Source organism: Bombina bombina, chromosome 2 (genome assembly GCF_027579735.1).
Source record: "Bombina bombina isolate aBomBom1 chromosome 2, aBomBom1.pri, whole genome shotgun sequence".
Classification (NCBI taxonomy): Eukaryota; Metazoa; Chordata; class Amphibia; order Anura; family Bombinatoridae; genus Bombina; species Bombina bombina.
This window is the reverse complement of record NC_069500.1, coordinates 1,095,516,025-1,095,540,339: the sequence shown is the minus strand read 5'-3', so window position 1 is coordinate 1,095,540,339 and position 24,315 is coordinate 1,095,516,025. Positions and strand designations below refer to the sequence as shown.

General features: G+C 38.6%; 1 protein-coding gene across 1 annotated transcript in view; it reads left to right on the top strand.

Moving 5' to 3' along the window:
• SH3D19 (SH3 domain containing 19) overlaps positions 1-23,068 on the top strand; it is a 135,336-nt gene extending 112,268 nt beyond the window's left edge. The window contains 11 exon segments of the mRNA XM_053700218.1: positions 3,041-3,230; positions 7,221-7,504; positions 7,506-7,622; positions 7,624-7,696; positions 7,699-7,746; positions 7,749-7,810; positions 7,812-8,016; positions 8,019-8,177; positions 18,244-18,351; positions 21,611-21,711; positions 23,000-23,068. Of these exon segments, the coding sequence (XP_053556193.1) occupies positions 3,041-3,230; positions 7,221-7,504; positions 7,506-7,622; positions 7,624-7,696; positions 7,699-7,746; positions 7,749-7,810; positions 7,812-8,016; positions 8,019-8,177; positions 18,244-18,351; positions 21,611-21,711; positions 23,000-23,068 (1,416 nt within the window).
• The last annotated feature ends 1,247 nt before the right edge of the window (positions 23,069-24,315 follow it).

Genomic DNA, 24,315 nt, shown 5'->3' with positions numbered 1-24,315 from the left:
GCATTTAATTTTCAGTATTTAAATATCAGTCCAGCAGCCAGAGTAAAGGAATGGGGTAACTGTCAACCAATAAAATAATACTTTCTCATGCTATAGGTAGCAGGTATTTGCATATTATTACAGTTAAGCACTTAATTATTTAAATCTACAGTGCATCATAACAAGTGTTAATTCTTAATAAACGTCCTAAATATTTATTCCAAAGCATAGTTTTAAAGTGATAGTAAACTTCCACCTTTGTCAAAACAGATCTGGAATGTGAGTGATATTTTAGATGTAGTTTAATTAATCAGTTGTAATGAAGACGCACTAAAACTTGTGTAACTATTTAATGTAGTGCTGAAATTCAACTATCTAACAAACATAGGTTTTCAGCAGAGCGCACACACATTACCCTGATCAATCCTCTTCCGGCACAATGGAGAGTGGGATGCTGTCAGCTGCTGAGTGAAAAGCTGCCTCCAATGGTGTCACTGTCAAAAACACCACAAAGTAACACATATCCAAAATTTTAAAAAGTGTATTCATTTGCATTGGTAATGCATTAATATATGAAGCAGGAAATTAAAGTGATTGTCTTTGAAAGAATGAAACACTGTATCTTTAACTTGAAATAAACTTAAAGGGACATAATACTCATATGTTAAATCACTTGAAACTGATGAAGTATAACTGTAAAAAACTGACAGGAAAATATTACCTGAGCATCTTTATGTATAAAAAGAAGATATTTTACCTCACAACTTCCTCAGCTCAGCAGAGTAAGTTCTATGTAAAAAGTTATACTCAACTGCTTCTCAGTTGCAGGTAAAAAAAAAATATATATGAAGAAATGAACAGCAGCCAATCGGCATCAGCAGTGCTGAGGTCTTGAACTCTTTTACTGTGATCTCATGAGATTTGACTTAACTCTCATGAGATTTCATTGTAAACTTCCTTACACTGAATAGGGAAATAAGATGAGTGTGCACGTAAGCTCACTCCTTCCGCTGTCCCGGGACAGACATACTGATTTGTTGCTTAGAAGTCCTTTACAATGGGATGTGGCTACTGAGTAATTTTTTAGGTAAAATATCTTTCTTTTTTACATAGAGATGTTCAGGTGATATTTTCTAGTCGGCTTTTTACAGCTATGCTGCATCACTTTCAAGTGTTTAAACATTTGGGTATTATGGCCCTTTAAGGGGAGGAGTCCACAGTGCTGTCTGCATGGGAGCCTGGTCTCCATTCCTTGCTTTTGTATTACCAGTAATAACTTACTTGCAATATTTTTTGCTACAGTTTGCTTTTTAAAGTTTTCAATAAAGATGGACTTTTAACTTTTTTACTTACACAAACTGCTTGGAGTGTTGCCTGCGACATTTTGGATATCTAAATTTCAACTACCCTGCGCTCTTACGCCCACTTAAAAATTAATATGTTTTTGAGCTAACAGTTTCTAATATTCTCCAGTCTGCGTTCTAGCTACAACAAAAGTGCCATTTGGTTAGAGCGCTGATAGGAGAAACGTTCAAACTTGGCTCAACAAAAATATGACTTTTTGAGTGGGTGGTCGGCGCACAAGGAATTTGAATTTCAGGGCTGCATTAAAAAGTAAGTTACAGCAAATCTTCATTACTACTGATGAATTAAGCTCCACTAATATTCCAGATCGGTTTATACAAAGGGGAAGTTTACTACCACTTTAACAGATGGATCACTGATTTTAGTAATAGGTCATTACATCCAGTATGAGATCTATATGGTTATCATCAGAAAATAAACCATTCAATTATGCTAGTTCAGTCAGCTACTTATTATTATAATGCAGTTTGTTCCCATGTGAGACATCACAAAAGTGTTGCATACATGCGTTTCACAGCAAATGCATGCTTCCTTGTGCACTGTTGGTAATTAATTATCAATATAATTAAAGTATAGATACAAAGTGACATAAAACTTAACTTCAGTGTTTTACTTGCATCTTGTACAATAGTCCAATTGTATTTCCTAAAATAAGGGACTTACATCTTCGCCAATCAGTGCGTTGTGGTTCACTCCTTTTTCTATGCTAAACCATCCATGTAGCAACAGACTTTTGCTGGCTGTATTATGCTGTTCCGCCCATTCAGAAAGAGGCAGGTAACTTTTTTTCAATGTTGAAAGTTATTATGCATAATTGACTGGTCACAGATTTGTATGATATATCTTGTTTTGGTTTATATAACAAGAGAATATATAAGAAATCCTATACTTGAATTACATCATTGACAGTCATCTCATATTTGTATGATATTGATGTTCTAGCCTCCACTATTACTGCTAAGTAGCTGAAACATACAGTTTTCCCAGTATGAGCCACGCACTGATGCATGCACCAATCGTATGCAAAAAAAACATTAAAGGACGGATCATACCATTCATTCCTTATTGGTCATTTGAGTTTGATTATTCCAGATGTATAAGATCTTGCTGTGGTTCAGATTACACAACAAAATAATGTATTAGAATACTGATAGGTGCATTTACATAAAGCAATGTTCTCACTATGAATTTGACAATTAGGCCATCCAGCTGTCTGATGTATGCTGTAATGCTGGCATCTGTATTTGATACATTTAATTCAAATGGTTATCACAAAAATGGGGACAAAATCTATTTGAATTAATATCAAATTACACAAGTCAAGAAGGGAGAGGAGCAAGCAACTAAGTTTTTCTTCTATCCTTCTTGAAAAACATCACTGAAAGTATAAATGATTCTGTCAAAATTGAGCAGAAAATGATCAGAATCTGCCATAAGAAACTATTTACACATCCAATAAATAATATCAAGATGAAAATACCCAGTGAGTGAACTATGTCTTCCTTTATTCCCAAATACACTCAAACTCTAAAATTAGGTCTGTTCAAACCATTCAGTGATATGCTGTTTAGTTGGCTATTCATGTTACCTCGACAAATCTGTCCAGGCTTCGACATTTCAGTTAAGAGTTTCATGTGGTTTCCAGGGTAACAGAATGTTGTAGGGTGCTAATATATTATTTTTACCTCTTTTACAGCCACCATCTTATGAGCAGGTGATTAAAGAAATCAATCAAGTGCAAGTTACCACAACAAGTAGTAATGCAGAACCCAGACGTACTACAACATGTGCAACACAAACTGACTTTCCAGAGGAAGAAGATCGAAATCTGCCAGGCAATATTATAATCAATCAGCCGGTCTCTTGTGAGCAAGAAGCAGCGTCAGGTAGCCACTTTCTGCATTACGTTTAATGATGTCATTTAGTGCAATATGACAATGGTGAGACAAGCCCTTACATTATTTATCATCTTTTGTCCATTAATCTACAGAAAGTTATGCAACGCTTAAGGGGGAAAAAAACTCACACAACATAGTTTCAGCCATTACTTAATTCCTTGATTTCCAGATACTGCTGGCTGGCAACACTAACTTATTCCGAGTGTCCGAGGCAACAAACAGTCCCTCCATAATTTCAAAACAACAAGTCCTGAGCTGTTGAGGGATACATCTTTATAATGCTATAGCAGGCTGTACAGAGGCTTACAAATCCCAGCACTAGGGCCAAGCTAAAACTCCTTGAATAGAACTTTAAAACGTTCTTTTTTTAAAGGGACATGAAACATAAAAATTTTCTTTTTGTGATTCAGACAGATCATACAATTTAAAAAACAATATTCTATCAGATTTGCTTCATTCTCATGGTATTGTTTGTTGAAGAGATACCTAGGTAGGCGCCTGGAGCACTACATGGTAGGCAATAGTGCCTGCCATCTAGTGCTCTTGCAGATGGATAGCATTCTTGCAAAAACTGTTGCCCATATATTGTGCTCCAGACATGTGCTCACTCCTGAGCTTATATCCCTGGTTTTCAACAAAAGATACCAAGAGAATGAAGAAAACTTGATAGAAAAAGTTTTTTTAGAAAGTTGTTAAAGTGTTTGCTCTCTCTGAATCGGGAAAGAAAAATGTTGTTTCATGTCCCTTTTAAACCTTCAGCATTCCTGTTTTTGAAGGTATAAGAATGTTTTATGCATATATTCCCAAGCTTGCTGTAGCGATCTGTGTTCTAAGACATTTATAACTACAGTTTAATGGCCCTTTAAGCGACGCATAGTAAATGTTATTCCATCCTGATCAGGCTAAATCATTATAAATGTTTTAATTTCCGTTTAAGTTGACTGAGAAGAAGAATACCTTACGTAGGACTTCTTCTCCTAAAGCTTAAAGTCTTTGACCAGGACCTGCAAATCCTCCCTCTTCAGGACGCACATGGATCACTCCTCTTAAAGGGACAGTAAACACCTTGTAATTACAAGACATTTCTGTTATGTTGCTATAGAATCGCATATCAGCCAAGTCTTAAAGGGACACTGAACCCAAATGTTTTATTTCATGATTCAGATAGAGCATGAAATTTTAAGCAACTTTTAATTTACTCCTATTATCAATTTTTCTTTGTTCTCTTGCTATCTTTATTTTAAAAGCAGGAATGTAAATCTTAGCAGCCAGCCCATTTTAGGTTCAGCACCATGGATAGCGCTTGCTTATTGTAGGCTTACATTTACCCACCAATAAGCAAGCATAACCCAGGTTCTCAACCAAAAATAGGCCGGCTCCTCTGCATCACATTTCTGCATTTAAATAAAGATACCAAAAGAATGAAGAAAAATTGATAATAGAAGTAAATTAAAAAGTTGCTTAAAATTGCATGCTCTTATCTGAATCACGAATGAAAAAATTTTGGGTTTAGTGGTCCCTTTAATGTTTTTTTAAAAAAAAATAACATCCTTTTATACACCAGTTCGTTTTTAATAGTCAAACTCTACCTACCATGTACCTTATTTGGAGGAGCCAATCTGGACTTTAGCCCACATACGAGGTTAGCCAATTTTAGTATAAAATGCATTTTCTTGCAGTTGTTATCTGATAAAAACCAATTAGGGACATATTTGTAGTAGGGTTAGCCTTGAGAAGTCAGCAGGGTGCATTTCAAGTTTTAAGAATTAGAAATTGCTCACTTTTGAGGGCTAAATTACTTAAGTTGTTTCATTACACATAACTTCCTCTTTCACTGATGTATGGTTCTCCTAACCTTCCTAGGTAAAACTATCACTCGACAGGTGCCATAGATAAACACACAAACTACAGTAGGTGCCTCGTGATGTAGAAGTAATATTTACCATAAGAAAATATGAGTAAAAGATGGATAGTGTTGCAGCCTCGGTTAGTTTCTAACATATGCTGGATAATCAGGCTGACCACTCCCAGTGGTTCAGCTGACTGATCTCCCGATATCTGTGACACCTGTTTATAAGTTAGTTACACTCCTGGTTGTAAGTTTTCATTTGGGGGAATAGCTGGTTTTAAACAGAAAAGTTAGGAGACTGTTTAATTATAGTAAATTACCTGAGATGCAGATGAGGGCTTCCCCAGTCTTTCCTTTACTGCACAAATATAGGCTTGACAGATGTCTTACAAAAAATACTGGACAACCAGCAGGCGATCAGAAGAAAAAAGTTATAATCTGATCTAATTGTCTACAGACCCTTGTTATATGCTCATATAAGACTTCTGATCAGACCTGTAGCTTATTATTTATAAGCCAAAAACTGGTCTCAGATCAGACTGCATTAGTTAAAGGGACATGAAACCCAATTTTTTCTCTTTCATAATTCAGATACAACATACAATTTTAAACAACTCTTCAATGTACTTCTGATATCTAATTTCCTTCATTATCTTGATATCTGTAGCTGCTGATTGGTGGCTACACATAGATGCCTCGTGTGATTGACTCATCCTTATGCATTGCTATTCTTCAACAAAGGATATCTAAAGAATGTAGCAAATTATATAATAAAAGTAAATTGGAATGCTGTTTAAAATTTTGTTCTCAACTCAATTATGAAAGAAAAATTTTGGGTTTCATGTCCCTTAAGTGTCCAGTATATTTACAAATTAAAGGGATATGAAAACAACCTTTTTCTTTCAGGTTTCCAATAGAGCATACAATTTAAAACAAACTTTCCAATTTACTTCTATTATCTGATTTTGCTTTGTACTCTTGCTATCCTTTGTTGAAAAAGCATACATAGGTAGGCTTAGGATCAGCAATGCACCACTTGGAGCTAGCTGCTGATTGGTGGCTGCACATATATATCTATTGTTATTGGTTCACCCATTGTGCTTATTTAGCTTCCTGTAGTGCAATGCTGCTGCTTCAACAAATGATACCAAAGGAATTAAGCAAATTTTCTGTGTGAAGTGAATTAGAAAGTTGTTGAAAAAAATTGGGTTTCATACCCCTTTAACGATCCGGTGAAATTCTGTACACCTGGCAACCCTACACGTGTGAACAACAATGCATGTTCATACTACATCCATATGTACAGGGTTGTGATTGACAAGTCTTCTTACTCTTATGGCAAAACAAACCTTAAAGGGGACAGTAAACCTTAAAAATAATGTTATATAATTCTGTACTATGTGCAGAATTATATAACATTATATTAGCGCAAAACATTATAAATCATAATTTTCCCCTTTGAATTTTTAAAAAAAACTGCTGTTTTACAGACCCGCTCTCTGTGATCTTCTGAGCGGGTCCTGTTTTTTTTCAAACAGCGCATCGGGCCAGATGTGTAGTCACAGCCCGGCCCGACCGCGCCATAGCACTAAGTGCAGCTCTCTCCTGCTGTCTGACAGAGCAGGAGCAAGCTGCACTTAGTGCTATGGCGCGGTCGGGCCGGGCTGTGACTATACAGCTGGCCCGATGCGCTGTTTGAAAAAAAACAGACCCGCTCAGAAGATCACAGAGAGCGGGTCTGTAAAACAGCAGTTTTTTTAAAAATTCAAAGGGGAAATTATGATTTATAATGTTTGCGCTATAAATATAATGTAGCAGAATTATATAACATTATTTTTAAGGTTTACTGACACTTTAATATTCACTGCAAAATATTTCTCAGATATGAGGCTGTGGTTTCATACAAGATCACAATATCCAATTTGTGTTTAATGATTCTTTAAAGTAAAACTATACTAGTATCCTGTTTTATTTTACTATACGACCGAAGAGCTCAAAGAATAAAAAAAATCTGATAAATTGACTACATTTTTCAGTGCTAAGAATTTTATTGCTTGTTTTTTGTTTTTAATAACAACAAAAACGTTGCACACTAACTTTCTTCATTTTCTTTTTTTTTTTTTTTTTAGTGCAAAGTTCCACTGAAATATCTCGATTGTCAAACAATGTTAAGAATTGTTCTCCCCAGATAGCGTGCGTCAATATTACTGACACAACTGTCAGACAAGAGGACCCCAATGTCTTAAGACTTCCAGTACCAAGGCCAAGGACAAAGTCAAATCTCAGGCCTGTAGGAAACCACTTAAGTATCTTCCATCTTCTAGCATCCACTGAAAATCATACTGGCTTTGGTGATCATTCTTTTGAGGAAACAGTGGAAATAAACAATATGAGCCATGAAAGAAGCCAAAATCTTTATTGGGTCAAGGATTAGGGCATTTGAATCTCAATCTGAAAAATCAGATCAGTGCAGAAGACCAGAAATTGCACCCCGTTCAATAAACACTAAGAATTCTGTGACTGTTAAGCCTATTACCACCTCCAAAACCATTGTCAAACAGAATATCTGGAGAGTGGGATGCAGCAAAAGATAACAAACAAAAGCTCCACCACGAGAAGGGCTTCTCCCACCGAAGACACAAGATACAGGTAATGCAACCAACCAGATTTGCCAAAGAAACCAAAGCCGCCTCTTTTATCAGGATGCAGCAATGGTGGGTGACATTAATGATGGAATCTCTGAGACCTCATTGTTTGGGAACAACAGTAAGGAAACTGAAAGAAAAATTCCTGTCCCTGCACCAAGGCCTATGGTGCCCAAGAAATCTGTACAGACTGACAACTCTGCCTTGCCCACGGCATTGCCAAGGCCAGTAGTTTCTGCCCCTGCTCCAAAACTATCTATAGCTGCACAATCCAAAACATTTACACAACTGAGACGCCAGCAGCCAGAAGCTTTGCGCCACTTGCACATAGCAAATCCGCAGGGGAGGTGGTGGACCTTATTAGTTTTGAGGATGATAATGTTTTATCTCCCGTTATACTCCCAAACCCAGAATCCACCAGTGACTCTAAAGCAAATTATGGTAAGTTCTTTTATATTTCTTATTATCACATAATTTGTTTAATTTTGTTTTAATTTCAAACGACTGTATACCAGTTGGCAAGTGAAGGGAGCTGATGTTTTAAAGCTAAGTTGTTTAATAACTTCTTTGTGATACAAACCATTATTCTCCTGCTCAAAATAAATCCAAATGACAAAGGGGAAAATGCAAAATGTACGATGATAAATTTAATATAGGATGTTTAGAGAAAAAAATATATAGTCTTCCCCAGTTGATGCAATTCATGTGCTGAGCAGACGTTTAATGAAGCCTGGTAAGTTTGACATTTCAGGTTCAGTTTATTCAAATAATGTTCTCCCCTCTAATTTGTTCCCAATTAATCCACTTTACCTGCTTGGAGTGTATTAAATTGTTTACAAATATTTACATTACCCTTATATTGGCATTTTAAATAGTTGATTTAGGCCTGTGGTATCCCCACCTATCTGAAAGTTTTTGGCCTTAAAGGGGACATTTATATACTAGATTTTTCTTTGCATAAATGTTTTGTAGATATTCTATTTAAATAGCACATACAGTTATAAGCAAAACTATCCTTTTTTTTTTTTTAAATAACATTGCTCTGATTTTCAGACTACTAACCAAGCCCCAAAGTTTTAGGAGAATACTGACGTATACCTACTCCAGCTTGCTTCTGTTTGTGTAAAGGGTCTTTTCATATGCAGTGGAAGGGGGAGAGAGTGTCTGATATTTCCCACTTGCAGTGGGTGTTCCAGTAACCTTTTAAACAGAGCTAAACCTGGAAGCTTCTAAGTACGTTTTTAAATTGTTTTATAATGGATTTTTTATATCGGTATCTGTGCATATTATTCTTTATAGTAGTGTTTATTATATGGAAGTTATATAACAATTGGAGTATACTGTCCCTTTAAGCTCAAGCTGTGTTAACACAGCCAGTAGAGAAAATTACACTCCCAGTGGGGTATAGAAGAGATAAGGTAATAATTTTTTTTTTTAATTTTCCATTGTTCTCTCCAAGTATTGGTAATGGTTTATGGACAGATATAAGATAAAGAAGCAGAAGCATGTGTATGTACACAGTGTGAGTAATGAGATCTGATTATACCTACAAACTCAACCCATTTTTAATTAGTTGTGGCTTCAAAACAAAATATCGACTAATTCATATACACAAATAAGCCTTAAAAAAGCAAATCTCATACAATTTTGTACTCGGCAACTGGTAAAAAAAGTAATTGTAAAGACATTAAGGGAAAAATTATTTTATTGGTATACTGTCCCTTTAAACAATACGATTTGCATTGACTTACAATTTGGTTTACTAATAGTAAAAGAACTGATTATATAATTTAATCTTCTTACGTAATGCCCCTAGGCTTCTATTGTGAGTTGATAATTGGGCATAGCAAATGTTTATAGTTTAGGAGATCCATTTCAAAGATGCAACCCACTTCTAGCAAGGTAATTTTTTTTTTATTTTTTTTTTTTTTTAAAAATTGTAAGAGTTAAAAGGGTAAGCAAACAAAGCGTTTATTAAGCCTCTTCAAACAACAAACCATTTGTTGATGCAAGATAAAATAATTTTGGTTGTTTCTTCATGCAGGTAATATTTTGATATACCAGAGACATGCTGTTTAAAATTAATCAAAGAAAACATAGCCATTCTATATATTTTTTTATGCCATGATAATGCACAAACCATTCCGGAGTAGGGTACATGATATGGAATTATTTATTATAAATAACATTGTTCACATTCAGATAGTGTGACGTATACCCCGGCTACCCCGACTGGGTAGCTCCGCCAAACGGGCCCCTGCTTCCCTCCCCTGCCGACTGCAGCTATGTAGCTGGCAAGTGACCAGAGCCTGTAGCCCGACAGCATCAGTACCCAGGGTCCCACCCTGTGGCAGACTCCAGCTACCCAGACTGGGTAGCGCTGCCTGATGATCCTTTCTCTGCCTGGGAACAGGCTGCTATGTAGCCCAGGAAAGTGATTTTAACTGGAGCCAACCCAAATAACTAGACAGACTAGCATTCAGGTTAAACAAGAACTGATTTTATTGTAAAAACATACACTCCTTTTATACACAACAGCTCATCTTGATAACACAAAGGGACAATCCCACAATTTTCCCACAATTCCCTGCCCCTCCAAAACAGCCCGGCACCTCCATAGGAGCCACAGTCCTCACATAATCCCAATACCTAGGGGCGGCGGGTTTTCGGGTGATCCGGTGGAGCGGTGGCACTCTCCCATTGTGTCATTTTAAAGCTCACGGTCCCCAGGTTGCCACAGTCCAAAAATCAGCATGATTTGTTACTGGGGACCGGAGTTACATTTCGTTGAAGTTATGGGGTTGGGTAGGAGTGTCCAAAACCCCCCAGTTCCCAAAGGAGCTTCCATCTGATAATTGCCACAGCTCTTGTCCTCCCTAGGGGCTACTAATCCCAAAAGAGCGGAGCTCTGGGGCAAAGGGCTGCTGGAGCGACCAGGGGTAAAGTTACGAGGGTGTCCTGCTGTCCTGTGGCAGGACCGGGAGTTCCAGGAGCCCGGCCAGCCTGAGAGGAGTTAGGCGAGTGTGTCCATTGTGAGGCAGCGACCGGAGTTCCAGAAGCCCGGCAGCCTTGGAGGGTTTTTCCTGGTCATCGCACCAGCTCTCCACAAAACAAGCAAACAAAAGCCTTCCAGAGATTGTGGTTGCTCTGAGGAGCCCAAACCACTGAGAAACAACAGGGGTGAGGTTGTTAGGGGGGGTTGGGGTAGCCTTAGCTATCTGGTATCCGTGACATCTCCCCCCCCTCCAGTTCGGCAGACCCGGCTAGACCCTTAACGGGTCGGCCTGGGGGCTGTCCAACGGTGGCCCTCCACTTGTCGGTTGCTGGGAGAGGTTATCCCATCTCTTGAGCTTTGGGCATCCTGGGGGGTTCCTGCTGGTGTTTATAGTCACATAATGCAAAGTCCCAAACAAGTTTGCTAAGGCCGGCTCCCAAACAATTGCTGTTCCACAAGTTCCAGTGTCCTTAAGTTCCATGGCCAAACTGTCTCCCTCTGTGACACTCTGTTGAGAACCAGCTGACCCCACCCACAAACAAAGCTAGTGCCGGTTTCCCGGCTGTATTCCCACCCCAGACCAGAGGGGGAGGTGCTCCTTGGTGTGGTAGGCAAAGCTCGGGTGCCAAAACATGTGGCACCAACTGCATAAGCTTTGTCTCCTCCTTGCCCAATGCAACGCCTGCCCCGGTGAGAAATACTCCGGGACAAGAAAAGGGTAGAGACCCTGCCAAGCTACTGAAGGGAGAGTCCGTCTGTCTCTTCTCCCGAGAAGGAGATCTACCGCTGGGGAGGTCTGCTACCTCCGCTCCATGGGAAACTGTGCTGCCGCTGGGGAGAGAGACCAAATGTCTCCTCTCCCAGAAAGGGATTCGGCCGCTGGGGAGAGAGTTCGACTGTCTCCTCTCCCAGGAAGGAGGTTCTGTTTATGGGGAGGGAGGACGACTACCTCCTCTCCCAGGGGATGGCTCTGCTGCTGGGGAGAGAGACCGACTGTCTCCTCTCCTGGATCCGGCTCTGCCGCTCGGGGAGAGAGACAGACTGTCTCCTCTCCCGGGAAGGGGTTCTGTTTACGGGGGAGGGAGGATGACTGTCCTTTTAAATTTTTAAAGCTCTCGGTCCCCAGATGCCACAGTCCAAAAAGCATGATTTGTTACTGGGGACCGGAGTTACAGTCCGTTGAAGTTATGGGTTGTGGGTGTCCAAAACCCCCAGTTCCCAAAGGAGCTCCCCTCTGATAATTGCACAGGCCTTGTCCCTCCCTAGGGGCTACCAATCCCCAAAAGAGCGGAGCGCTGGGCAAAGGGCTGCTGGAGCGACCAGGGGTAAAGTAGCGGGTGTCCTGCTGTCCTGTGGCCGACCGGGAGTTCCAGGAGCCCAGCCAGCCTGAGACGAGTTAGCGGGGTGTCGTGTGTGAGGCGGTCCCCGACCGGGAGTTCCAGAAGCCCGGCCAGCCTAGGAGGGTTTTTCCCTGGTCATACACCAGCTATCCACAAAACAAGCAAACAAAAGCTTCCAGAGATTGTGGTTGCTATGAGGAGCCCAAAACCACTGAGAAACAAAAGGGGTGAGGTTGTAGGGGGGTTTGGGGTAGCCTTAGCTGTCTGGTATCCGTGACGGATAGTTTTTGTATATTTTTTTAGAACTTTTTTTTCAATTCATTTCTATTATCAAATTTAGTTTGTTCTCTTGGTATCCTCTGATGAAATTATTATAATCTACAGCAACAATGCAGTACAGGTAGCTAGCTGGTGATTGGTGCTAACACATTTGTTCCTTGTCATTGGCTCATCAATTTATTCAGCTAGCTTCCCAGTAGTGCATTGCTGCTCTTGACTTTGTGATAATTTCTTTGTAGGGGTTATACACATAATCAAAACAGAAAGAGAAGCAGTCTGCCAGGAACGAACAGCAGCTTCAATAGCTTGTTCTATGGCCCCGGTTACCACCTGGAAGTAGCTTCTTTCTGCCTAATTGTGTTTTTCACAGAGGAAAACTTTCCTGTATTATATCAGTCTGATGCCACGGGACATGGTCAGTTCGTTTCTGCCTACTCTGGGGCCTCGTCAGTGAGAGTGCAGCCATATTCTTCTAAGCACATTGGGCAAGAAGTCCACGTCTGGTTCCCCCCATCACCCATAGGGAGACTATCCCTAGGGTCATATTTTACATATGCAAAACTGATTATGGCTGCACCTACTGACGAGCCTACAGAAGGCCGAAACAATCGTCTGGGTGTTGCCATGTTCCTTGTTCAGAGGAGATTGCCTTGGTATGGGGGGGGTTGGGACTGACATGTCGGCGGGGATCAGACTGATATACTACAGGAAGAGTTTTCCCTCTGTGAAAAGCACAATTGGGCAGAAAGAAGCTACTCCCAGGTAGCAACCAGGCCATAGAACAAGCTATTGATGCTGCTGTTCCTTCCTGGCAGACTGCTTCTCTTTCTGTTTTGCAGTTATGCACATAATCCAAGCAATGGTGCAATCATAAAATGCTCTAACATTATAGAGCATTTTATTTTTGCACTGTTATGTTCCTTTAAGAAAAATAAAACTGCAATATTTTTATACCCGATTTTGATGTAAAATATCTCTAAAAGCGTGCTTGTTTTGTTTCCTTGTTGTAAAGCCTCCATCATAGGGTATGGTATGGCGAAATTCAATTAAGCCTGCAACATTCTACAAAGTGATTGGTTAGGTTTTAGCACTGGCTCATTTACATCTATGAATTGAGAAAAAAAAACTCTTGCACTCAGGGGTTAGGTAATGCTAAAAACACCATTTATTTGTCGTCTTTCAAGAAAACTGGTACCAACATGCTGACCATGTAAGTCGTAATGCTCTACATGTCTCCCTAATCTGTCACAGCTAAGGAGAGCTAAGGACAAAGGATTCCACTAGGCTTCTCAAGAGGTGTATATGTAAACTGTTTTTAATTTGCAAAACCTTGTAAAGGGCTCAAAAAAGAGTTTACACATTCGCCTCCCACCATCCTCCTTCCCAGAAGGGTCTGTGTGTGTGAAAGAAGGGGGAGGCTAGAGGGGCAGAGGCTGTACTACATTGGTGGTTTGTGTGACATCAGTCTGGTGTACTCAGGCAGGCAGCAATGGCAGATCAGCTCTGCCCATGCAATTATCAAGTAACTATGTATGTTTCTACAACTCTGCCTGACCTGCCGTCTGTCACTTGATGCACCTGCCACACCCACAATAGCCTGGCCCTGCCGCAGCTAGAGCAGGTGTCTCCTAGCAACCACATCAAACTCATTAAAGAAAAGCTATTCCTTTGCCTTCTTGTAGAGACTAAAGCCCTTTGTGGGCATTGGTAGGAAGTAATGGACTCTTTACAAATAAAGGTAAAATAAAAATGAAATAAAAAGGTCAAATGGAAAAATCCTTTTTAAAAGGATGAATAATACACATTGCAACAATTTTCATCTCAATATAACCAACTGCTTAGTTTTTTTGTTGTTTTTTATTACAACAATGAAAGACCTATTTTTTTTTTAATAATCAAAGTTTTTTATTGAGGACAATACCAGATATACAGGGTAACATACAATAAACCATTTTACATAGGATTGAAACACGTCACCTCTGAAGCTTTGTCAAGCCATTAACCTCTAGCATAACATGAAGTAAACACATTCTGGCATTACCCTCTTTTTCATTTGTTTTCCTATGTTATATCACAGAAAGGGGAGGAAAAAAAACATTCACAATTGAAATATCCATAACAACTTGTACATCTATGGTATTGGTAGACTAAATATGACATAAAGAGGTATTTGGGTTCTATATAGGTTAAAAAAAGGGATAGAAGAAAAACTTATAAACAGTAGATTAACAATTGCGGATAAAACACCCGCTTATTTGTTCACTTGCAGTAAGGGTGAACAGTAGCTATAGGTGAGGGCGGGGGGCGGAGCCATAAGCTATATTGGAGCCAACAAGTTTTCCCAGGTTGTTATCATGATGGCTTATCTTGATATGTATACTCAGGTGGGACCCTGATAAAAGCTCCCTGGGCTTTTGTGTATAGAATGAACAAGATTACATTCTGGATCAGTTGTTCTCCAAGAGGGGTATTAGGATATGGACACTATGAGATATTAGACAATGATAGCATACATAGTAATTGGGGAGGGGAGCTATTTAGAATATCAGAATAGTAAAGTGGAGGGGATAAATGTAGGTCATATTACATGGTTAGAGAAGAAGAGTGGGTCCCAGAGGGATGCTTTACTTTGTATGTGGGTAAATAAGAAGAGCAGGGTTATCTTAAGTTATATAATAGGACTTATCCGTTACATATGATATAAATAAAATAGCCCTAAATACAATAGGGGAGTTCCAGCGGTCTATTAGGCGTTGTGAGTTGTGTCTATATATAATATGCAGTAATTAAAACATTAAACTATTAATGGTGACCAAACTCAAGTCGCATACGATGTATAAAGTAACTCCAAGGTCCCGGGCCCGCAGACCCCAGCCAGTATATATGTAATGATAATTGTATATGACTTGAACCGGCCTACATTGCATAAGTACTATGCCCAACCCAGATGGTAGTAATCTACCTGTAAGAACTTAACATGTAAGGTCTAGAGAAGGCTACGTGGGGTGCATAGGGGAGAAGGCAACGTAATGGGTTGCTAAAGTGATTAGAATAATTTGAGCCACCTATGGAGCAAAGATAACCGGTATGCGAGGGCTAAGAAGGACAGCCATCTAGGGTATATTTTTAACATCATCTAGGATGACTCAAAAATGGATAGCTTGCTAAAAATTAATACACACACCTACAGACTCCAGCAGAGTTTGGGACAACCTTATAGGCTGAAAATAGGGCTGATAGAGACGCTTGGACAGGATTATTTTCACATTTCAGCGTACATATAAATGGTGCATAAAAATATAATGGTGCATAAAAATATAGTTGTAAACATAATATACTTATGATGTGTATAGCAGAGAAGCAAAGGAATGTAGCCCACAGTTCCTTTCTGACATTAAAAGTAAATAAATCTAACCAGTATCGTTATATTGAACAAGTGTGAGACATGGTTAGTACAAAACTTTCTAACACATACAATTTGATCAGGCATGGATATTAAGTCCTAAGCTGTTTCAGTATAAAGGTTCTGTTGTATCTAAGATCTACATTCTGCTATGAACATATTTTAGAGTCCGTACAATCGGCTTGCTCCAAAGTACCTGTTCTCTAATGATTTGTATCCCACACACATACCCCAACATGCGCAAACCCCCCTCCCCTAAAGAACAAAAAAACAAAAAGCAAATAGTGGATGTCAGGCTCACATGATATTTAGCATATATGTAGAGCTATATACATAAACCAAAATTTTAAGTAGTAAGTAACAAAGTTGTCTGGTGTGTCACTAGTTTAACGGATCTGGTTAATCTCTAGGTAGGGTATAAACAGTCTGATATTTGAAAAAATTATGGTTACCCCAATAGCGTAATGCTCATCACAATAAAATATCAAATCGTAATGTTATCATTAATTACTGTGATATATTAGAGACGTAGCCCAGTATCCATGATAAAAAGGTTGGCAGAGGCGAGTCCCTAGATAACAGAACATAGGCCAATTGCAGAGCTGTTCTATCCGATGCCAATCGCCTTGTGAAAGTAGGGGTATGGGAATTTATTCAACATAGGTTCATCTCTAGAATGCTGACTATTCCAAAAGCAATGTCCTGCAGTTGGTGGCAAAACACATAAGGACACCGGCGGCTCACCCACGGACCAACTCTCAGCTGTACTCGGCAGAGAGATTTCAGAGTGGATCAAGAGAAAGCCTGACCGGGACCTCTTCTCGACTGGCCACATCTCCAGGAGGTCCGGCATCGGCTCAATACTGCCGAGTAAGACGTTATGGCTTGCACTTGTGTCTGACTGTAGGAGGTTAGATGGAGACCTTTCCGCGTCTTTAGATGGCCTTTCTGAGCAATGACTCATATGGAAGCCAGTATCTGGCGTTTCTGAGGGAGAGGTCTTGATAGTGTAAAGCTGAACCGGCCGTGGGCGGTCTGGCTGCTCTAACTCATACAGAGACTGTCTAGTCTTCAGAAGTAGAATCTTCCCACCTGATGTAGGTAGTCGGCTTAGGGTCACAGACCGCCACCAGCTTATGCTGCGATCCTCCTCACTCTCACCCTCTTGTACTCTCGATGTAATAGGAGCGAGGTTCTTACTGCTGGTCAGCGAAGAATCCTCCTGTGTCCAAATCCGGACCGCTTTAGTGTTATAGAGTGCAGAGGGCTCGATGGGCGACGTGTGGGACAGCAAGTCGCCTACACGAGAACTGCAGCTGCTTTCTTGTGTACTGCTGGGTTCACGAATCTGCTGTGATAGCTGGGTGAAGTGAGCATCCGTTCTGTCACTTAGGCCTTTGATAAGTGAAAGCAGTGTGACCTCCATGTCTCGCTCACAGGACCCTGTAATAGTGAGTGGAGGGGGGAGGCGGGGGATGCCTCAAAGTCTTAGTGATCACTTTATAGCGTGCTTGCTAGAGGTCCGCACCATGCGGTCTTCTGGATAAGGGTCGTGTAGGCCCAAAGCAGCGATGTCAGCTTCCGACACAATTACCATCCCCCACCTCACTAACCCCACTATAAATGTGATCAGTAGGCTTCAGCCATATTTTATGGTAGTTTTAGGGCATCAACTCCTGTGTTTTGTCCTCTTTTTGCTGTTCTTATCACGGAGCTCTAATAGTTTGCTGCCATACTTGTCTGCGGCTAGCTCCGCCCCCCCGAAAGACTATTTTTATAACCCTTTAAATCCAAAGAATTTGATTACATGAAAATTGGGCAAAAATAATGAAAATGTTTTGCAAAGATGTTTTACTATGCACAATTTAAAACATTTTATATTAAAAGGATAGTAAACCATTTGAGATTGTAAGTTTCCAGCAGAAGTAATTGGTCATTCAGTATTTTATTATTTTTTGACCACCAACAAAGAGTGTGTGCACATACATAACAGAGGACATTTTTGTGGCTTGCATAAGATACATTTCTGTATTGTTTGGATATTTTGTTTGTTAAACACTAAATACATATCTGATTAGCTTCAGCATACTATATATATCTATCTATCTATCTATATATATAGGAATGTTTTGGGTTTTTTTGTTTGTTTTTTAATATGCTAATTTAAATATTGAAGAAATAAGTGTAAAGTTTTTAGTCTCCATAAAGTACCAGGTGTCACCATGTTATGTATAAACTCGGTTTCTGTTTGTTTAAAATCCTGTTATCTTTTCTCCTCTGCTGGGGACAGTTAGAGGTTAGCTACTAGGTTAATAATATCAGAGTTTAAAGAGTTCCTTTAATATTATATAAGGATCTTTTTGTATGAACCAGGCCAGGAATGCTTTCTTTTGCATTTTGTTGCAGCTCCTTTTCGTCTATGGGTCTGAAGTAGTTATTTTGAGTTGAATGATAAAAATGTGAAACAAAAACAATTTTCTTTTTTTGTAGATCCCTTCCAGCTGTTTTCCAAGGATGAGACAGAGAAGGAGTTGCCAACAAACTCTGCTCCTCTGAGAAAACCCACAATCATCCGAATCTCAGGCAAACTAACAAAATGTGAGCATTGCGCAATCGCCCTCTTTGTTTGTTTTGGGATTGTGAGCAGCACCATTCTGACACTTATGAGTAATGCATTTGTGTAACAGGATAATTGTTTTTTTTAAATAAACCTTAAAACAGTTTACAAAACTAAGTGTCCTAACTTAGCCTATAATTATTCTGATGGTGCTTTAGTAAATGTAGCGTTTTATAGTTTTGAATATACAGCAGATAGCAGCAGGGTATTTACAGTAAACACTGAATATTAACTGCATCGTTTAGGCACTGAAAAATCACAGCAATACATCATCTGAGATGGCTTTTCTCAGTATCCATTTTATTATCTCTGCCTCATAGTTAAATCTTTATGTATCAGACCTCAGATCAGACTTCTGGACCTGCAAGTCCTGTGTCGGCACCATACCCACATCAGGCCCTTAGACCACTGTATTAGTCCCATACCCAAAGCCTACTGCTGAATCCTACCCTTGTGTCTGTCCCATACTCAAATAATACCTCATATCAGACCTTTGTGTCTGTCCCATACTCAAATAATACCTCATATCAGACCTTTGTGTCAGTCCCATACTCAAATAAATAATACCTCATATCAGACCTTTGTGTCAGTCCTATACACAAATAATACCTCAATCAGCCCTTTGTGTCAGTCCCATACTCAAATAATAATACCTCAAATCAGCCCTTTGTGTCAGTCCACATACTCAAATAATAATACCTCAAATTAGCCCTTTTTGTCAGTCCCATACTCAAATAATAATACCTCAAATCAGACCTTTGTGTCAGTCCCATAATCAATTAATACCTCAAATCAGACCTTTGTGTCAGTCCCATACTCAAATAATTAATACCTCATATCAGACCTTTGTGTCAGTCCCATACTCAAATAATACCTCAAATCAGACCTTTGTGTCATTCCCATACTCAAATAATAATACCTCATATCAGACCTTTGTGTCAGTCCCATAATCAAATAATACCTCAAATCAGACCTTTGTGTCAGTCCCATACTCAATAATAATACCTCATATCAGACCTTTGTGTCAGTCCCATACTCAAATAATAATACCTCATATCAGACCTTTGTGTCAGTCCCATACTCAAATAATACCTCAAATCAGACCTTTGTGTCAGTCCATACTCAAATAAATAATACCTCAAATCAGACCTTTGTGTCAGTCCCATACTCAAATAATAATACCTCATATCAGACCTTTGTGTCAGTCCCATAATCAAATAATACCTCAAATCAGACCCTTGTGTCAGTCCCATACTCAAATAATAATACCTCATATCAGACCTTTGTGTCAGTCCCATAATCAAATAATACCTCAAATCAGACCTTTGTGTCAGTCCCATACTCAAATAATACCTCAAATCAGACATTTGTGTCAGTCCCATACTCAAATAATAATACCTCATATCAGACCTTTGTGTCAGTCCCATACTCAAATAATACCTCAAATCAGACATTTGTGTCAGTCCCATACTCAAATAATAATACCTCATATCAGACCTTTGTGTCAGTCCCATACTCAAATAATACCTCAAATCAGACATTTGTGTCAGTCCCATACTCAAATAATACCTCATATCAGACCTTTGTGTCAGTCCCATACTCAAATAATACCTCATATCAGACCTTTGTGTCAGTCCCATACTCAAATAATACCTCATATCAGACCTTTGTGTCAGTCCCATACACAAATAATACCTCAAATCAGACCTTTGTGTCAGTCCCATACTCAAATAATACCTCATACCAGACCTTTGTGTCAGTCCCATACTAAAATAATACCTCAAATCAGCCCTTTGTGTCAGTCTCATACTCAAATAATACCTCATATCAGACCTTTGTGTCAGTCCCATACTAAAATAATACCTCAAATCAGCCCTTTGTGTCAGTCCCATACTCAAATAATACCTCATATCAGACCTTTGTGTCAGTCCCATACTCAAATAATAATATCTCATATCAGACCTTTGTTTACTTTCAGTCCCATACCCAAATCTCACAAATGATCAGAGCCCTTTTAATCCCATACCCAAATCAACCACTGATCAGACCCTTGTTTTAGTCCAATACTCCAATCATACCTTTGTGTCAGTCCCGTACCCAAATTATTGAGGAGAATAGGTTAAATGTTGCGCTGGTAGGGACCCTTGCACATATACAACCCCGTTCCCACAAACGGGAAAAAATATGTATAGCAAACAGTAAAAGATAGTACCATACCCAAATTCTATGTCAAATCAGACCGTTTCCTCAGTCCCGTACCCAAATCTGACTAATGATCAGGCCCCTTTTAGTCCCATACCCAAATCCAACCACTGATCAAACCCTTGTTTTAGTCCCATGATCAAATCATACCTCAGATCAGGCCTATGTGTCAGTTCAATACCCAAATTATACCTCAGATCAGACCCTTATTTCAGTCCGATACCCAAATCTGACCACTGATCAGACCCTTGTTTTATTCCAATACTCAAATCTAACAACTTATTAGACCCTGGTATAAGTCCTATACTCAAATCCAAACACTGATCAGACCCTTGTTTTAGTCTCATACTCAAATCCAAACACTGATCGGACCCTTGTGTGAGGCCCATTGCCTGATCTGACCTTGTCAGTCCCATACTCAAATAATTTCTCTGATCAGACCTTTGTGTCAGTCCTATACCCAAATCATGCTTCAAATCAGACCTTTGTGTCACTTTACCAAATCATAACTCAGGTCAGACCTTTGTCACTTTTATATCCAAATGATACCTAAGATCAGACCTTTGTCAGTTTCATACCAAAAACATACCTAAGACCCCTGGTTCTACATCCCATTCCACACTTTAGAAGTGCAGTAGCACTGTTACTGAATTCCACTGCTGTTGAATGTGGAACTTGGCAAAGGGACGACAGCAACGCTGGATCTGCCAGTCATGTATTTTTGACTGCTCTCATTTTCCCCCTTTGATTTACAGCACACTGCACATGGGGATTTGGGAATGGGAAGCATGCTACCTCCATATAACATCACAACAAAAAATAAAGACATACTGGAAATTCTGAATGATCAAGGTTTGATTTCCAGCTTGCAGTAAACATATAATTAAAGAATATTCAAGCTGGGAAGAATTAACAAACATAAATATATTTTGTATATGTAAAACAATTAAGTATCACCCCATACTGACAAATCATTTGATGTTTTAGGAAGTGTTCGTCCTTCTTTTAACCCCTTGTAATTTCAATCCACCTTTTCAGCTTCTGAAGAACTACAGATCCCCCCTCCACTTCCTGCCGAAAAACCAGTTGGAAGCTTGTTTGAAAAAACTAGTGCAAAGTCCCGTCCTGCTGGCAAAAAAGTATGATTTAAAGCCTATTGTGAGAAGTTTAAACTAGCATGCATGATATAGATACTTTATTCTTTCATCAAGAGTCGGCTAAGATTTAAAGAGATTTATATTTAGCCGTTTTGAAATGAAAGTCTAACCATTTTTTTAATTTATTCACAAACCTGTTTTTTTAATTTTTCTATTATTATTATTATTCTGTTATGTATTTTTTGTTTTTATTTTTCTATTATTATTCTGTTATGTGTTTTTTGTCCATGTGCACTGTCCCTTCTAACGAATACAGTTATTTTTTATGGAGATCTGTATCAAACATGAATTCTACAGATATACACCCTTTTCTGTTTATTAAAGGCCTGTTGTCATATTTGGTGACCACTATTGTCACTTTAAAGCATTTTTGTCTGGTCTCTTACACATATCGTTTATAAAGTGACATAAATTAACTACAATTCCAAAAACAAGTTAAAAATAATTACTTTTTTAAATAAAGAAAATAAAACAAAATTGCAATGTACTTTATTTATTTTGTCTGCTTTATTTGTAGAATACCTCTGATAAAGGTGTCTGCCCCACTTCCTCCAAAATAAAGCTGGACTGTCTCCATCATACATGAGTTTAGGGAAATGTTATCTGAGCCTGAAACATTGTACACAGTTATTGGTTAGCTCATAGGACAAGATCAGTTATATCTGTTCATAATTAGCTAAATAAAAAAACTAAAAAAAACATGGGTTCCACCAGGCTGTTTATCCCTGAGCTACTCTTGATTTGCTAAACATTTTGTGCTAAATGTTAAATGATTTTAAAATATTTGTTTTGCAATGCTTAAAGGGACATAAACCTCTTTTTCTTTTTTTCTTTTAAAGAATGAGACCGAGCATGCAACTTTAAACAACTTTCAAATTAACTTGTATTTTCTTGGTATCCTTTGTTGAAAAGTATACCTAGTTAGGCTCAGAAGTAGCAATGCACTGCTGGAGCCTCTTTTGATTGGCTCACCTGAGCTAGCTCAGCTAGCTACAAGTAGTACATTGCCTTCAACAAAGGATACCAAGAGAATGAAGACAATTTGATACTAGAAGTAGAACGTTGTTTAAGATTGTATGTTCTATCTGAATCATTAAATAAAATGTTTGTGTTTTATGTCCATTTAATAGTTATAAATGTAATGTGTACAAAGTTGTAAGTTGTATTTTTCCTTTTCAGTACTTTTTATTATTTTGTGCACATAAATTAATCATATTGACCATCTATTATATTGGAACATAACTTAAATGACTGACTTTTTCTGCTGCAGGAATGGGAGCAGTCAGAATGTACAGAAGACACCCGGTCCAAACCTGTATTACCAACTAGGTTTGTATAACTACCCTAAGTCCTTGTATACCGTTCAGTTTGTGCCATCCTATACTGTACTTGCAATATTTATTTTGCTCCTTTTCATCAAAAGCCATAGATGTTCTTGTAAAACGACTATATTAATATCGTGTTTGTCACAATTGCTTTTCAAAAGCCAAACTCCACCCAACACGTTCCTTATTTTAAGGAGCCAATCAGAACTTTTTGCTGGAGTAGACAAGGCGATCGGTTATTATCCAATGTTTTTCAGGTTCTGATGTGTTAATCTGAAATATTTATGGACAGATATGTGGCAATGTTAGCTTTGTTGAAGCCTGCCATATGCTCTTCCAGTTGTCAGAATTGGAAAATTCTTAATTTTCAGACATATATTATAGGAACAGGGCGCACAATCAGTAATAAAAGTATATAACAAGTTGTTTTACTGCATAATTAAAGTGCCATAAAACATGTTGAGATCTGTGCATATCCTAAAAGGGCTAATTAATTAAAAATTGTTTGCATAAAAATTTTTTTAAAAAATTGCTGGCAAGTATTTTAAAATAATTGAAAAAAATAAGCAAAATGAATTACATGGGGCAGACAACTCCACCCCCCCTATCGGTATTTAGACACAGGCATTGTATTTCAATGAGTTTACAGCTTCTAGGCATGCTCCAGCAGATAATCCCTATTCACTTTTGTTTTCTACCAAAAGCAACCATAGATATCGATAAAGCCATAAAAGGAATTGTGTGGGGGGAGTTAGAGCTTTACAATTCAGAAACTAAAAAGAAAGGGTTAATGGCGAGGCACTGCAGTATAAATTTGCAGGTTAAGTAATTAAAGTACATATTATATTATTTTGTCTCTATCCCAACTTGTTTTATGTCCCTTTAAGCATTTATATGAAAATCTCAAAGTGTTTAATGTCCTTTTAAATCAGCCTAGTATGATTTGTCTGGGATGATTGAAAATCCCTGCCTTCGCACAGTTGGTTACACGTGAGCAGGGGAGGGGAAGCGCACTGTTTTTTCTTGCGTAATACTTGCTCTGGATGCAGTCAGATTTCCTGGCTGCCAATTGTATCTGATTGCACCTTAATAAATTGGAGGCCAAAGTTTTTAATATTTAAATACCAATCAGAGCAATAAAATATGATTTAGAATCCATCTTAACTCACCCTATATTGTATATACTGTATACATAACACAATAGCTCTTTTAGACTTCCTAGTGCAACTTGAAATTCATAGCAGTTGTGTTTGTAAAAATT